The following is a 16,154-nucleotide window of genomic DNA, read 5'->3' as shown; positions in this document are numbered from 1 at the left end:
AAGTAACAGTCGGCTACGCATTTTTTGCTCTGGTCTGCCTCAAAGTGAGACTGGGGGTGCCAGGCAAGCCAGTGTTAAAAAGCCTCACGAGAGGCACACCGAGCCTTCAGCGGGTGGGATGGAAACGCGGCGAGCACTCTCGCGAGACCTGAAGTAACCACAGCTGCAGCAGCCAGAGGGAGGAGCCGAGCACCGGAAGTCCTTCATCTGGAGAGCCGGCCCCCGCGCGGGAAGGGGCCTGACTTTTCTTTAAAAGAGACCATTTTCCCGGAAATAGGAAGACGCCTACTTGGCTGGAAGTTCCACTTCCTTGAGCGCTCCTCCTCTTCTGGAAGTTTTTCTGTCGCCTGTGCTCGCCTTTGCCCCCTTTCCTTGTTTTATCCTTAGAGTAGAAAAGAATGCTTTTAGTGTCTTCCTCCTAGTTTCGCCAAACTGGTTGAGTATCTCGCTCCCCGAGGTGAGGCTCCCGCCTCACGCCCCCGTGTAGCTGGGAAGGTGGGACCCGGGCATGTTTGGACTCCGGGGACGCTGAAGGAAGGGCAGAGAGAGGACACAGAGCCCCTCTTCTGCACCTGCCACCAGACTAGGTCTCCTCCAGTCTCGCCTCCCGCCGCCATGCACCCCGCGGCCTTCCTGCTTCCCCTGCTTGGAGCCACCGTGCTGTGGGGAGCGGCCCCCATCCGGGGGCTCATTCGAGCCACTTCAGACCGCAATGACAGCATGGACTTTGCAGACCTGCCAGCTCTCTTTGGGGCTGCCTTGAGCCACGAGGGACTTCCCGGGTTACTTGTGGAGGCCCAGCCCGCCAACGCCTGCAGCCCCATTGCCCCGCCACCCCCGGTCGCGGCCAACGGATCGGTCTTCGTTGCACTTCTCCGAAGATACGACTGCAACTTCGACCTCAAGGTCCTGAACGTTCAGAAGGCTGGGTATGGGGCCGCTGTGGTACACAATGTAAATTCCAATGAACTTCTGACTATGGCGTGGAGCAGCGAGGAGCTCCAGCAGCAGATCTGGATTCCGTCTGTGTTTGTTGGGGAAAGGAGCTCCAGGTACCTGCGTGCTCTGTACGTCTATGAGAAGGGAGCGCAAGTGCTCCTGGTCCCGGACGATAACTTCCTCCTGGGCTATTGCCTCATCCCTTTCACAGGGGTGGTGGGACTGCTGATTTTGGCCGTGGCAGCAGGGCTGATAGTTCGTTTCATCCAGCACCAGAAACATCTCCAGCGGAATCGACTGAGCAAAGAGCAACTGAAGCGGATTCCTACACACGACTATCAGAGGGGAGACGGGTATGAGGTCTGTGCCATCTGCCTGGACGAGTATGAGGACGGAGACAAGCTGAGGGTCCTTCCCTGTGCCCATGCTTATCACAGCCGCTGTGTGGACCCCTGGCTCACCCAGACCCGGAAGACCTGCCCCGTCTGCAAGCAGCCTGTTCATAGCGGCCCTGGAGACGGGGAACAGGAGGGAGAAACTCCGGGGCAAGAAGGTGATGAGGAAGGGGAGCCAAGGGACCAGCCCGCCACAGAACGGACCCCGCTTTTGGGCTCCAGCCTCACGCTTCCCACATCCTTTGGCTCCTTAGCCCCAGCCCCCTTTGTTTTTCCTGGGTCTTCAATAGATCCATTGCCCTCCCCATCCTCCTCTCCCTCTTCTGCGGCCATCCTGGTCTGATACCCCCCCCCCCCCCCCCCCCCCCTCTGGCCACCTATTTGCAAGCCCCTGTCCCTGCCTTCAGTCTAACCTTGTGAGGGTTAGGACGCATTTCCACCGCAGGTTTCTTTCTCCTTTACTCAACCCTATCCTTTCGAGGGGGCTGGGGGTGGAAAGGGACGGGGTCTTCGCTTACTGGGCTAATAAAATTGTTTTTGTGGAGTGAAAACAAAAAGTCATTCAGATAAGTGCGAAAGCCATAGGTGAAAGCTGTCAAAGGCAATTTGAAAGAGCGTATTTTAGTAATTCGTGCCAAGGGTGACAAAAAAAAAAAAAAATCAGAAACGTTATCTTAAATCCCTCAGAGTATCTTAAATTTACCTCGGGATATTAACATTTTACATTTGGCCTTGATGCAAGTTCTCCTATCTGTAAAAATTTCAGCGCATTTCTTTTAACCATTTTTGAGAGGGGTGGATATAAATGGAATAAATGACTCTTATCTAAATGTTGAATTATCGTCAGTTAATGCCTCGAGAGTGCAAAACTGTTGAAATGTCCATGGGGTCATGACAAAAAAAAACTAGGTTGCGGGTCCCCTGTCCTCTGCTCTTCTTATGTGGTAAGTGCCTGTGTAAACATAACACGTTTAATCGCTTTACAGCATGTGGTCTTTTAGTACTCAGATATGGCTAATTGGGGTGGAATTTCAGGAGGATGCATTTTAGCTTTGTCTTTTGTTTAAATGAAGGACCCATGCCACACGGCATGCTTTGCACCTGAGAGAGGTGACTGTCAGGCCATATTTTCTGTGTGTGGAGCTGCCTATGTGTAGTTCAGGGGTTAGCTAATACCCTTCCTTTTTAGAAATTAAGGTCATTTTCACCTTTTAATGATTGTTATTATTAGCTAAGCAAGTTCTTATTGTATGCCTGCTTTCAGCTCACCTCCGACTTCCTGATCCTGCATTGATAATGCAAATGATTAAATACTCTGTTATTTGGATTAGAATGTTCTCTTTCATGCAAGCCTTGAAATAACTTTTACACGGCAAGACTTCCGTATTGGAAAACAGAGTCAGTAGTCGTGAGAAAATGGAATATTTAAGTGAACGTATAGTTTTATTTCAATAAAGATGCATGTAAAATCACGGTTTTAGAACTGAGACGGTTCTATTAAGGCAATTGCAAATATGAGTCCGATGGATGATCTGTTCTGTTCATTAATGTTATGCTCCAGGTTTTTATTTCAATATTTTTCACAATGTGCATCTTTTGGCATGAGATTCTATTAAAATGTGTGCATTGATGAGCATTAGACAATATTGAGGGCTGCACAACCATGGGACCTCCAAGGAACAGACGCTGAGGTGGAGTTTTGTGTTTATAAGTTGGTTGAGGAGTGAAGGAAGCGGAACTGGGCAGAGGTTAAGAGTTGAAGGCCACACTGCCATCGCACGAGAAGTCTCAGCGGGGGCCCCAGAGAGCACTGGAGCAGGGATGGCCCCGTAAAGATGTCCCAGATCAAAGCAAGAGAGCAGGTCCACGTGACCCTGAAGTCACCAGTCATTTCTTACAGGCTGGCACAGGGGGAGAGGAGTGGTCTTGGGCCAGGTAGCTTTCTTCAGGCAAGGACAGTTTCTGGCGAGAAACTCTGCTGAGAACCTTTGACCGCCAAGGTTTAGTCCTGAGTGGACTGGGGCCGGGTGGGGGGTGGGGGCGGAGGGGTGTTGGGCAGACCACTATAGCATATTCTATAACGATTTACTAAGGGTGGGTGGGTCCAAAGAGTAACAAGTGTGAGAAACTTCCCTGGCTTACATTGTGCAGCGTTCCTCTCTGTTTTAATATGACATTCTGAGGTTAGCTCCAGAGGTGAGCAATGTACGGAAAGTGGCTAACTGCTACCTGTATGAACTTCCTCTAAAGGGAAGGAAGGCCACAAGAGTGGCCTTTGTTAAGCCCAGTGGAGGATGAATGAAAGTCACAAGCAAAGACTATGAGACGTTTCCTGTACTCATCACGTGTCCACTGAACATCTCCTGAACTTCCATGACATTCCAGGCACAGCAGGGAGCTGTGACGAAGAGAAGGAAGGTCTCATCCCCAATTCTCTGATATTCGGGAGAAGAACACAAACAAGTAAACAGCCATTACGTAGCGTGATGCTTGTGACAATTAGTAAGAAAGGGGATATATGATCAAGGAAGAATTATCCACCCGTGCGCTGGAGTGGCTGGGCTCACACTGGCTCAAGAGAGCCAGTTGCTAATTCTGGAAGCCTTGCCACATCGTTGCTAAACACAGGCATTGCCAAACATTAGATTATATAAACTTACTATTAAATAACCTATATTAAAAACAAAGCTAATCCACGCTCATCACTTCCTAATTATTTTACTCTTCCTTACACTCTAGAGGTCCTTTCTGTCTGTTAGCCCTGCCTGCATATAGAGCTCATGCAGGGGTGTGCTGCCGCGCATGTCTTCTGATCTCTGTGTCAGTGACATTACATTGGAGCCTGAAATTGGTTGTGACAGAAGTATTTATACCACAGAAGCTGGCAAATACTTCTCGCCCATCTCGCTTCCCCTGGGTTGGATTTATGTATTGTTTTGCTGGTTACCTAGACTTAACAAAGTGATAGAGACTGGCAATAACGCAGATTAAATTTAAATGTGTGTCATGTCTTCAGCCGTTACGTTACCAATAGCACAAAAACGTGAGGAGCTATCCTTCACGTGTTTGAAAACTATCTGGCAAATAAGTCCCCATGTCATTGATGAATGAGTGAAGTTGTCAGTACATCTTCACTTTCCCCCCTTTTGTCCTTCTCATTAAGATAAATGGAAATATCGAGTAATATTTATGTCAGAACTATATGAGTTTGTCAATGCCGTGAGCAACTTCTGAATTGGGAAGCGATCAAGCATTTATTCAGTCTAATTTTGTGAAAGCACGGCTCGGTTGCAATCATAGTTTGGCGGAATGGGCAAGAGTTCAGCAATCATCAGCCTAAGTGTTCCGGGAGGGTAAGTTGGCTGTGTCGTATCTACAACAAAGAGCCTTGTGTATTTTATTCTTTTCGTAAACTGTGCACTACACATCCCTTTGCATCAGTAGAGACTGTAATACAATTGTGCGCGTAGGCGCATCTCTGCATTTTCCCCAACAAGAGTGGGTTGCTAATCGTTCACCAGCATACGACTAGGTAAAGCAGAGCAAGTGTAGACATTCACCCAGTCACTGTATGAGCACGTGGGAGGGCGTGTGACCCATTCAGGAAGGACGGCGTGAGGGGAGAACAGAGAGGAAAAGGAAGGTTTAGCGGAGGCCACTAGTTGGAGGCAGATTCCATTCCACTCTCTCACACCGTGTTCTGCTTTGTAGCAGGTCACACGGAGATGAAGTTCTCGGGCTCCTCTTTCATTCTGCCATCAACACTGCTGATCACGAATGCACTGGCTCCCATGTGGCCTGGATGAAGTCTCCAAGTGCAGCACTTTCACACTCCTTACTCTTTCTGCTACGACCACATTTTTGTGACCATCTCTTCAGCGCTGTTGAAATCACCTGTTCTCGCTGGCCAGGTGCTTCCAGGCGGTCTGGCTCTGTGTGGATTCTCTCCAGTGCTCACTATTCCTTGCGTTATTTTGGGAAACCTAAGCCTTCTCCTCATCATTGGAAAGCCCCATCTATCCATTACCCCCAATGGCAGGGCTACTCCCTCTAGGTCCTGGCTTCCATATTGGAATATTTTACTCAGTGCCCCCAGATCATTTTTCCTAAGTCCCAGTTCTCAAGTCTCCCCCCCCTCCATGTTTATTTTGCTCTTTCCCTCCTATAGATTTACCGTTCTTAAATGTAAGATTTGTAGAATTCATGATCGAATATTTGACAAATCAGAAATCTCTTTAAATTTAAATGTGAAACTTCATGGGTTTTTCCAGTCAAAACCATTTTCAGCATTCTTTAAAACATTAAAAAAGTGATGAATAAAAACTGTGTTTTAAAGACAAATGCATGGGGCACCTGGGTGGCTCAGTCAGTTGAGCTTCCGACTTCGGCTCAGACCATGATCTCGCAGGTCGTAGGTTCGAGCCCCACGTCGAGCTCTGTGCTGACAGCTCAGAGCCCGGAGCCTGCTTTTGGATTCTGTGTCTCCCTCTCTCTCTGCCCCTTCGCCACTTGCACTCTGTCTCCCTCACTCTCAAAAATAAACATTAAAAAAATTAAAAAAGAAAGACAAATGCAGAATTATTATGACTTAATGTTTTTGCTTTACAAAGACTTTTTTTTTCTTTAAAAAGTTCATGGTATAACACATCCCTAGCCTATAGATTCCTTAAGGAAAGAAACAGTAAATGTTATCTAATTATCATCAGGTACTAGCTCAGTCACTGTCATATGCCCCAAATGAATACCTAAATATTTTTAAGTCATTTCTTTAAAACTTGATTATATAAATGAGATTATAAACTTTTTTTTTTTAATTTGTAATAAGTATGTCCCCGTATCAAAGCCATGTGCATGGACATCAGTGGAATGTTTTGAAAGATGTGTTAATGTTTTTAAAGATGCCGTTACAAGTTCTGTCTCTGCTGCTTTCTCAGATGGTCATCCTAACTCCACACATTAAAAAAAAAATCTATTCATCCAGCCATTCTATCCTTCCATTTTTTTCACCCAGCTGATCAAGCAGTCATTCCTTCTGTAAACACTAGCCTGTGTGTTGGTATTATGACAGTGTGCAAGATAGATAGGGCCCTGCTCTCACGGAAGGAAGGGAGGATTAAGCCCATCATGTAAAATGTGATAGAAAAATACATCTCTAGTACTTCTCACAGTAGAGACTTTTTGGGCCTTTAGGTAAGGAAGAAAGACCTAGAACATCGCAGGGGAGGAAATGAAAATTATGCTCCGTTCTCAAAGGTGTAAAAGGGCTGGGCCCAGAAACGAGGAGAGGCAGGGGTATTTAGTCAGACTGGGGCACAATCCCTGTAAACCTATGGGGAAGAGAATGCGATATGTTCTAGAAACAAAAGGAATCACAGTATTTCTAGGGCTTGGGTTACAAAGCAGGGAGTAAGGAGTGATGTGGCCCACAGTGTGATGAGGGGCTAGAATGGGAAAGACCCCATCAACTGGTTAGACAGTTTGGAATTCTCATCATGACTGAGGATGGGTTACTACGTGAAAGAGGGGGCAAGACTAGGGTTTGGGAGGCCAGTTAGAAGGTGGTGCAGTAGACCAGGTTGGTCACCTGACCTTAAGTGGTGGCTCAGGGTTTGGGGGAAAAAAAAAATGGCGCCATCCAGGTAAACAGTGTCACAACGGTCTGGAGCATAAGAGAAGATCCAAATGAATAAATCTTCACAGTCCAGAGCCATGGGCAAAAATCTGTTTCTACACAGGTCAGTTGTATCATCTTTGTAAAGGTGATAATTTTTGATACCTTATTTTCAAGAGCTTGTTTAGCTTTCTCTTTAGCAAAACTGATCAACCTCTGTTATAGTGGAAGAGAAAGAAGACAAGAGAAAAGTTGGCTGTTTCACTTGGGAACCAAATCCAAACAAGATGCCCGACTGTGCTTAATGTGCATGCCCTCTGGGCTCGTGAATATTCACACTATTGGATGGGTCACATGCAGAGTCAGGGGCTTTTGTGGTCTCCTTGGAACCGGATGAAGACCACGGGGAAAGACCAAAAAGCTGAGAGGGCATCTCAAGTCTGGAGCATCTGTCCACTCGATTGAAAAAGGCATCAAGGCATTTGGAACATTAATTTTGGAAGAAGATGACTACAGTAAATGATAATTGCTGCATGAAGACATGGCGTTATTGATTTATAAAAGCCCGTTTGAAGTTTTAAAGATCATGGATAGATTTCCGTAAGATTTCTTTCAGCACCACATAGATATGCTTAAAGGATCTTCCTTAGTTAAACATGATCGTTATTCAACATTTGACCATAATTACTGATTGTAGGTGTGTGTATGTGTGGGGGGGCTGATTTGCTCTTTTTATCACTGTACGTTACTGTTTTGGTGAATTTCAGATTGCTTATTTTTTAAAGATAATTTTATTTACTTAAAAATGAAGAGCAACTTTGATTGTCTGATATTTCTTGCAGTGGACCTTCATCGCCAAAGAGATGGTTTACTTTGCCTGGAAAAGGAAATGTGACCCTAGGATTACACCCTTGAGAGATGAGACTTCAGTTCAAATTGGAATTCACGGAGTAATTGCAGCCTGCGGTAATGCATCTTCAACAGCTTAAAATAGCTATTAGATGGGTAGAAGTTTCCCCTAGAGGAACAGCCGTGTTCACTAGGGGATGCCTTTTGTCTCCTCCAAACCACCATAGCAGCCTTTGAACAACGCACAAAGAAACACAATATTGGATATTTTCCGGAGCGATCTGAAAATTAACTGAGAACAAATGTACTCTCATCTCTTTTGGATTGTGTTACAAACAAAAAATAGATAAAATAATATCAGCGAAGACTCCTATTTGAGTTCAGTTTGGGGAGAGCATAAAATTGGAACTTCCTGAAGCTTGTCCTCAAGGTACAAACAAGTACCTGAACCAATTCTTCGTTTAGTGGGTCATTAGAGCCCTTTCATCGGTCCTTTTTACAGAAAAAAAAAATGTAAACAATAAAAAAATGTCATTTTTTTTCCTGCCCTTGTAGGCAAATTCTGATCAACAGCAAACAGTGAGGTATTTCTTTATTTTTACTTTTAAAATGCTTATTTAGTTTTTTTTTTTTAATTTTTTTTAATGTTTATTTATTTTTGAGACAGAGAGAGACAGAGCATGAACGGGGGAGGGTCAGAGAGAGAGGGAGACACAGAATCGGAAACAGGCTCCAGGCTCTGAGCAGGCAGCACAGAGCCCGACGCGGGGCTCGAACTCACAGACCGCGAGATCGTGACCTGGCTGAAGTCGGACGCTTAACCGACTGCGCCACCCAGGCACCCCGCTTATTTAGTTTTTGAGAGAGAGACAGAGCGTGAGCAAGGGAGGGGCAGAGAGAGAGGGAGGCAGAGAATCTGAAGAAGGCTCCAGGCTCCAGGCTCTGAGCTGTCAGCACAGAGCCGGGTGCGGGGCTTGAACCCGTGAACCATGAGATCACGACCTGAGCTGAAGTCGGCCGCTTAACTGACTCAGTCACCCAGGCGCCCCATGTATTTTTTTTTTTTTTTAATTTTTAATTGCATCATGAGCCACTGGTTTTCTTAAACATTCAGTGAACCTGACTAGTTTTTTTCTTGGTTAGAATTTGCACAGGAAGTGACAAGATCGAAATAACAATAATGGATTTTAAAAGCCCTTTGAAGAGTCCTCCACTCATACAGGTGGTTTTGCAGCACAGAACAAGGTGCAGATGCCGTGGAGCGTGGCGGGTGGGACATTGAACCACACCTACTAGATAGGAGGCTGCAGAAAGGCAACAGGGGTTCTTCTCTCCTGTCCAAAACTGATGAATGGCAAATGCCCCCAAGGGATCCCGTAGGAAGGGGGCAGCCAGGCTGAGATGAGAAAGCCTGGCTGTCAGGAGGCTTATTAAAAAAACACGCCCAGAAGAAACGACACAAGGCAAATCAGGAAAGCGAGCAAAAAGGCTGAGAGTCCAGAGAGAAGGGATTCACGGCAAACTGGAGGAACAAGGAGGTGAGTGACAGTCCGGTCGCAAAGGTGGGTGATCCGGGAGACAGGGAACCTGTGAGGGGGGGCAAGGCAGGCTGCAGTCTGATCCGATCCAATCAGTTCGGGAGGTAGACGTGCAAAAATGCAGAGACGCAGCCCGGCAGTTCATTCAGAAATCCTTGGATACAGGGGTAGCCGCTTAAAGGACCCCGATTGGGTTTAACGAAGGACAAGCAGGGGCTGGGCCTTGGGAATAAAAATATCAGGGGTTTCAGATGCCCAGAGTCCGTGAGGGGTGAGCTGACAGTGGCGCAAGCCAGCACACATCAATCGGCAGCACAACTCTAGAAGGTGGGAAGCAGAGTAGGCTCACTCAAACACTGGGCAAAGAGCACCGGCTGTGTGGCAGCTACGTCGCATGGGTTATAAAGAGACGACAAGGTTGGTTCCTTTTCCTCAGGAATCTGAAGATTGGGTTGGGTAGGGCTGCCGCCAGCAGCCACTCCCCTTCCATCTGCAGAGTATACACGTAGTAATGTATATTATTCATCTTTACAGATCTTTACGTTTGTTTTGCTTTGTGACCGGTGGGCTTCGGCCCCAGCCAACCTGGCCTGGAAATTTGCATGTAGTTCTGAGAGGAGCCATTGCTGAGTGCGTGGGCAACAGACTAAGACATTTTCTTGACATTCATCCTAATTTATCTTCCAGGCATGTAGCCATTGGAGGCCGAGCAGCACAGTTGTTCTGGAGCCCCCTCCTTGGCCGCTAAACCCAAGCTGACTTTGCAGGAAAGGACTTTAGCGTTTGCAACTATGTTCTCTTCGGCTGATGAGGAATGCCTCTTACTTTTCTATGATAGACCTGGTGGTCTATTTTTAGTAGTCAAGTACTTGAATGTGCCATCTGGGTGTGTCAAGTGCAAATATTGGGATACACGGGGCAGAGTCTACAGTAAGGGTCAAGAAGCCACATGCCTTCTGCAAAATCCGGCCATTATCCATTTTTATAAATAAAATTTTATTGGACCGCAGCCACACGCATTCATTTACGGATTGTCTACACCCATTTTCCTGCCATAACAGCAAAGGTGAATAGTTACATTTGTCCCGCAAAACCCAAACTATTTATTATGAGGTTCTGTAAGAAAAAGTTTACTGACCCCTAAACTATAGTCAGCAAGTTTCCCAGTGGTTAAGAAAGCATAGGTTCAGATCCCATCTGTTTTATTTCCTAGCTTTGTGGCCTTGGGCAATTTAACTTTGTTCTTCAGTTTCTTTATCTGCAATATGGGGATAATAATACCTCCTACTTCATAAGCTTGATATGACCATTAGATTAATTAAATCATGAAAAGAGCTTATAGGGGTACCTATAATGCTGTAAGTTCTCGATAAATACAAGCTATTGTTATCATTAAATATCACAGTGCATTATTTCATTTACAAAAATGTATTGGCTATCAACAGAGGGCTAGGCAATGAGACTAGGCATTGGGGATGAATTAAGGTCCATTCTTTCCCATGAAGAGTTTATGATATAGTGGGAAAGCTAGATATACAAATCACCGATTATAAAATAATGCGACAGACATATGTTCAATGTCAGTGCAGGAATGAAAGAAGGTCAGGTTGAGTGATGACATTTGGCCTGCATCTTGAAGTATGAGTGGACTTTTGCGAGGAAGATCGTGTGTAGAATGGCATATGGACGAAAGGAAGAGACTGTGCAATGTTAGGGCAGTGGGAAGATATGAGGTTAGATTAGGAAACATAAGTTTTTAGGTCCCTGTGAAAAAGTGGCGGAAGAGGCAAATAAAAACACAGGGAATGGGAAGAAAAGGGTTTTAATGTATGACAGAAAAAAAATGTATATTCAAGCTGACTTGGTGTGAAGGGTGGATTTGAGAACAGTGAGGTTGAAGCCAGTGTGGAGAAGCTGGTCCCTTGGCGTGTCTGTTGACAGTAAAAAATTAAAGGAATACGATATATTTTCTGAAGGAGTTGGTTTAAAAAGAATGATGCTTCTCGTTTGAGGAGTCCTGGGTTCATTGATGCGAAGGCCGTAACTTTGAAATAGCGCCTTTACAAAAGCTCTAGGTCTCTGTGAGTACCTTAGGAACAGTCTGGAAGCCTGAGTTATTGTTCAGGTTGGGTTTTTCTTGCACCTAACATGCTTTAGGCATGTTCCCTAATCGCTTCGTGTTTGGGCAACTTGTCCATAGCTACATCCCGGGATGAAACATACATGTATATAGTTCCACTGCTGGCACATTTTCAGCTGAAAAGGCGACTCACCATGGGCCCTTTAAGACTAAATCTGGGGTCACTGTTCCCTTCTCTACTTCAATGTTCCAACCTGTTCTTCTATATTCTCCATTTTCCTCTCCCCATCTTCTCCTCCTCCTTCGTTCTTCCTCTCCTTCTTCTCCTGTTCCTCCTCCTCCTTCTACTTCTTCTTTATTCTCTCTTGCTCTGTCTCCCTCCCTCTCTCCCTGCTTCTCTCTCCCTTTCCCTCATTCTTTCTCTCTGTACCCTGGGAAAAAAATGAAACCAGCAGAAATGATTATGACAAGTAGTCTCAAATTTTTTTCTGAAGGGGTAGAATATACAAGTCAGGAAAAATGTGTTCCCTTGCTATTGGGTTAAATTTCACTTGTAGTGGAATACACAAAGGAATTGTCACAGAGATTGAATGAGCGCACATGTTTTGCATAAAATGGAGGACATCATGCTTTTAGGTATCTGCCAAGGTTACCTGTCTGGGGACATTAAGGATGAGTGATGGGAGAAGCTCAGGCTGGCTCTATAGGGTATTTCTTCCTGTGGTTCTTAACTGTCTTTGGGGGATTCTATTTCCAGAAAAGAACACAAACCCAAGATAAGACCTTGTGTATAGAGAGTGGGTGGGAGAGATCAAAGAAAGGAGCATGAAGTGAAAGTGAGCCAATTCCCAAGTGAAATCTTACTCTGCTGAGGGCAGAGATGGTATCATTTGCTTTAGTCATGAAGCAATCTGGGTTAATTATTACACCCAAGGAAGAAAAACTATATTGTTTAGTATTAACTATGACCTATTTAAGTTTCATTTGTTTGGTATTTGGCTACACAGGGTTGGCCCAAGACAATACATCGAGTGGATCATACAGGCCCATGAAATATATCCATTACCCTCTTTAATCTGTTGGGTTCTTCTTGGCGGGTTTTGGGAGGTTAGGTGCTGTATGCCAGAATCTGCCTGGGAGAGCTAATATCCATGCTGCGTTATTACAGAATACAGCCATTTGCTATTGAAGTCGAACTATTAAAAATGTATAATCATCCTCTAAATATTCTTGAGAAAGCAATTCCTTGTCTGTCTTTATTAGCTTTTTTTTCCCTTAAAAGAATCAAAATATTTCCATTTTTTAAAGAAAATGGGAATGAAGAAGTATGCTAAATCTACTGGTGAATATAAAAAACTGGGGCACAAACTTAGAAAGATTGTATCACATTTTTAGTAATAAATAACAACAACTACAGATCTTCCTTGACTTACGATGGGATTGTCTTCATAAGCCCATTATGAGTTGAAAATATTGTTAAGTCATAATACATTAAATACACACAACCTACCAAACATCATAACTTGAACATGCACAGAACATTTCCTCATGAGCCTACATGTGGGCAAAATCTTCTAACACAAAGGCTATTTTATAGTAAAATGTTGACTATCTCATGTAATTTATTGACTACTGTGCTGAAAGTAAAAATCAGAATGGTCGTATGGGTACAGATGGTTGTCAGTGTATCTGTCGTTGACCCTCATGGTCATGAGGCTGACTGGGAGCTGCCCCACTACCCAGCATCTCAAGAGAGAGTATCAGATCACATTTTGCTGGCCTGAGAAAAGACCCAAATGCGAATTTCTAAGTATGCTTTCTACTGATGTGTATTACTTTCTCACTATCCTTAAGTCAGAAATTCATGAGCTGAACCATCACAAGTCAGGGACCATCTGGTTTTTTTTTGTTTTTTGTTTTTCCATCTTCCCTACAGGTCTTAAACTGTGACTTCTATTGCAGCATATGAAAAGTGTGGAAGTTCTAGATTTTTCTAAACATCATCACTAGGAAGTGACTTTGATCATCAGATACGTGTTAAAAGAGATGTGGGAGAAAGAAAAGAGAATGTGCAAGGAAACATGAGGTGTATCTCTTGGAAGATTATCTAGGGAAATCTTTCTGTGGGAACCGTCTATCTATTTCAAGCTTTCTTGTGAGAGTCCCTATATCTTTCTCTCCCTCTCCATGGCCAACCCATCAGCAAATACAGTAGGATCTATCTTTAAAGCACATCACAAATTTGTTAATATTTCACTATCTTCTTAGCTCAGTCACGTTTTCACATGAGCAGTTGCAATAGCTTCTTATCTTGTCCTTGTTTCCACAGTTGGCCTGCTACATCTATCCTCCATGTAACAACCAGTCCTGAACTCAAGATCAGATTGTATCAGTTTCCTGGATAAAGCTCCCAAGTACCTCCCAATCATTCCTAACATAAAATTCCAGATCCTTACCATGGTTCATAAGATCTGTGTTGGGCAACTTCTAAAATGTCCTTCAATCATGGCTGCCCACTGCTATTCACGCTCTTATGTAACTTCTTCCCCTCGTGTGTTGGCTAGACCTGGTCATTTGCTTAGAAAACTAGAACTAGAAGGCCAAAGTAATGGGGCCTGACTTCTATAATTAGATTACACAAGACTGTGACTTCCATAAGGGTAGCCTGATGGCCAAGAACTACTTTTCTTAGGCCAGCGATATGTGATCTGATGCTCTCTCGAGAGGCTGGGAAATGGGGCAGCTCCCAGCCAGCCTTGAGACCATGAGGGTCAACAACAGAAACGCTGACAACCATCTGTACCCATACAACCACATCTGTGAAGCACACAAGAAACTAAATCTTGGCACCAACTGTGTAAATGAACTTGACGTGGGTCCCTCTTGAGACTTCAGAGGACCCAGCTCTGGCCAACATCTGAATTGCAGCCTGTGACAGCTTCTGAAGCAGAGGATCCAGCCCAGCAGCACCCAGATTTCTGACCCACAGCAACTGTGAGATAATAATAAATGCTGTTTCAATCTACTAAGTCTTGAGTTAAACGTTGCACAGCAGTAGATAATGAATACATGGCCCTATCGGATCTGGTCCTTGACTACTCTTCAGACCTCACCTTCCTTCACTTTTCCCTTGCTCACTTTTCCCCAGATACTTTACCCTTATTTGTTCTTCTTGGACACATCAAGCTTATTCCAATCCGTGGACTTTATGCTTGCTGTTTCCTGTGTTGGGAATACTCTTACCCTAGACCTTCATATGGCTTGTCCTTCTATATTTTCAGGTCTTGTTTCAATTGTCACTTTTGCAGAGAAGCTCTCTCTGGCTTCCTTCCCTGGAGCAGCTATAGCCACTCTTTCCACTCCCCTCCTTTTTGCCCTCATCCCCTCCCTCTGTCCCTTTGTCCTGCATTATCTTCCCTCCTAGCCTTATGCATGTTTTTGTTTTCTTTTTATTGTCTGTTCTGCATTTGATTTTAAGCTCCAGGAGGGTCAGAGTTTGGTCTGTCCTAAGTGTTTAGAATATATAGGCACTAACTAAATATTTATTAAGTTAATGGATACATTGTACTACAACAAGCAGGCAATTCCTCATGTATAAAATAATGGTATTGGAACAAACGCAATTAAATTCACATCTATATCCAAACTTTTTATGCTATGACTAATATGGCATAGAGATTAAAGATAACACATCAAAATTAGACCAGAATGAGATGTGGGGCAAGGAGATTTTTTGGAGTGAAAAACATGTGGCATGTGAGAGACAGGATAGAGAGGATGTGAGATTTTTGTCATTGCACAAACGCCATCTGGTTCAGTCATGTCCCGAACTTTCTATGATGTGGAAACGTACTATTCTGTCCTGTCCAATGCAAGAGCTATGAACCAACTACCTGTGGGGACTGAGCTTTTGAAATATGGAAAAATGAAAATTTAGTTTGACTAAATTTAGTATGACTGGAGAACTAAATTTTCATTTTTATTTGATTAATTTAAATTCAAAATCAAAATGGACCTTTATATTCTGAAGTATGGGATTCCTCTTTGGCACTATGATTTTACAGTCATAATCTGATTTCACATGAAAGATAAGGGCATTTTGGGGTTTCACAGTTATATGGGTGGGTTGGCTTCAGAGATGGCAAATTGACAGGAGAGGTTGTAACTTCCATGTACTTGCCTTAGATTAATGTCTAAACAACAAATCAGAAAAAAAAAAAATTGCATGGAACCAAAATGATACCACGGGAGCAGTACAACCTTGCCATACTAATGACAGTTTTTTACGTGTTTGAATTGTTTTCTACCTCCTCATTTTTTTTTTCTTTTGTTTTCTCAGTCCCATCTCTATGGTTGTAAGCCCCGGTGAAAGTAAACAAAATGTAAGTGCTCAGTAATTCTGCTACATTGAATAAAATGTTGATTACCTCCACCACTGAAGGATACCTTTGTGGATGATTCTGAACTTGAGATAATCCAAATGGTTCCCATGTTCTTTGGATGCATGATGTTCTCTTGTCATCTGAAATTTTAATTTCTGCACCGCTTTCTTCTTAATTATTATCTCTTTAGCCTCCACAGAGAGAATCCAAACTGTCTTTCCACAGGTGACACATGCAATGAAATGTCAACTACCTCAGCTATTCTATACCCAAGAGGACTCCTCCTTAGCCCAGGCACTCAGCTGTAACACCTGGTTTCTTAAGGAAACCACAACCTTAGTTTTTCTTTCTTTGATCACA

At 44.0% G+C, this 16,154-nt stretch overlaps 1 protein-coding gene across 1 annotated transcript; it reads left to right on the top strand.

Annotated features, from left to right (window-relative positions):
- Positions 1–615: 615 nt before the first annotated feature.
- LOC115508382 (E3 ubiquitin-protein ligase RNF167-like) lies at positions 616–1,677 on the top strand. Its single transcript, XM_032595048.1, has one exon. It carries the CDS (start codon positions 616–618, stop codon positions 1,675–1,677), a length of 1,062 nt encoding a protein of 353 aa, XP_032450939.1.
- Positions 1,678–16,154: the final 14,477 nt, after the last annotated feature.

Source organism: Lynx canadensis, chromosome A1 (assembly GCF_007474595.2).
Source record: "Lynx canadensis isolate LIC74 chromosome A1, mLynCan4.pri.v2, whole genome shotgun sequence".
Taxonomy (NCBI): domain Eukaryota; kingdom Metazoa; phylum Chordata; class Mammalia; order Carnivora; family Felidae; genus Lynx; species Lynx canadensis.
This window is presented reverse-complemented; position numbering and strand designations above follow the sequence as displayed.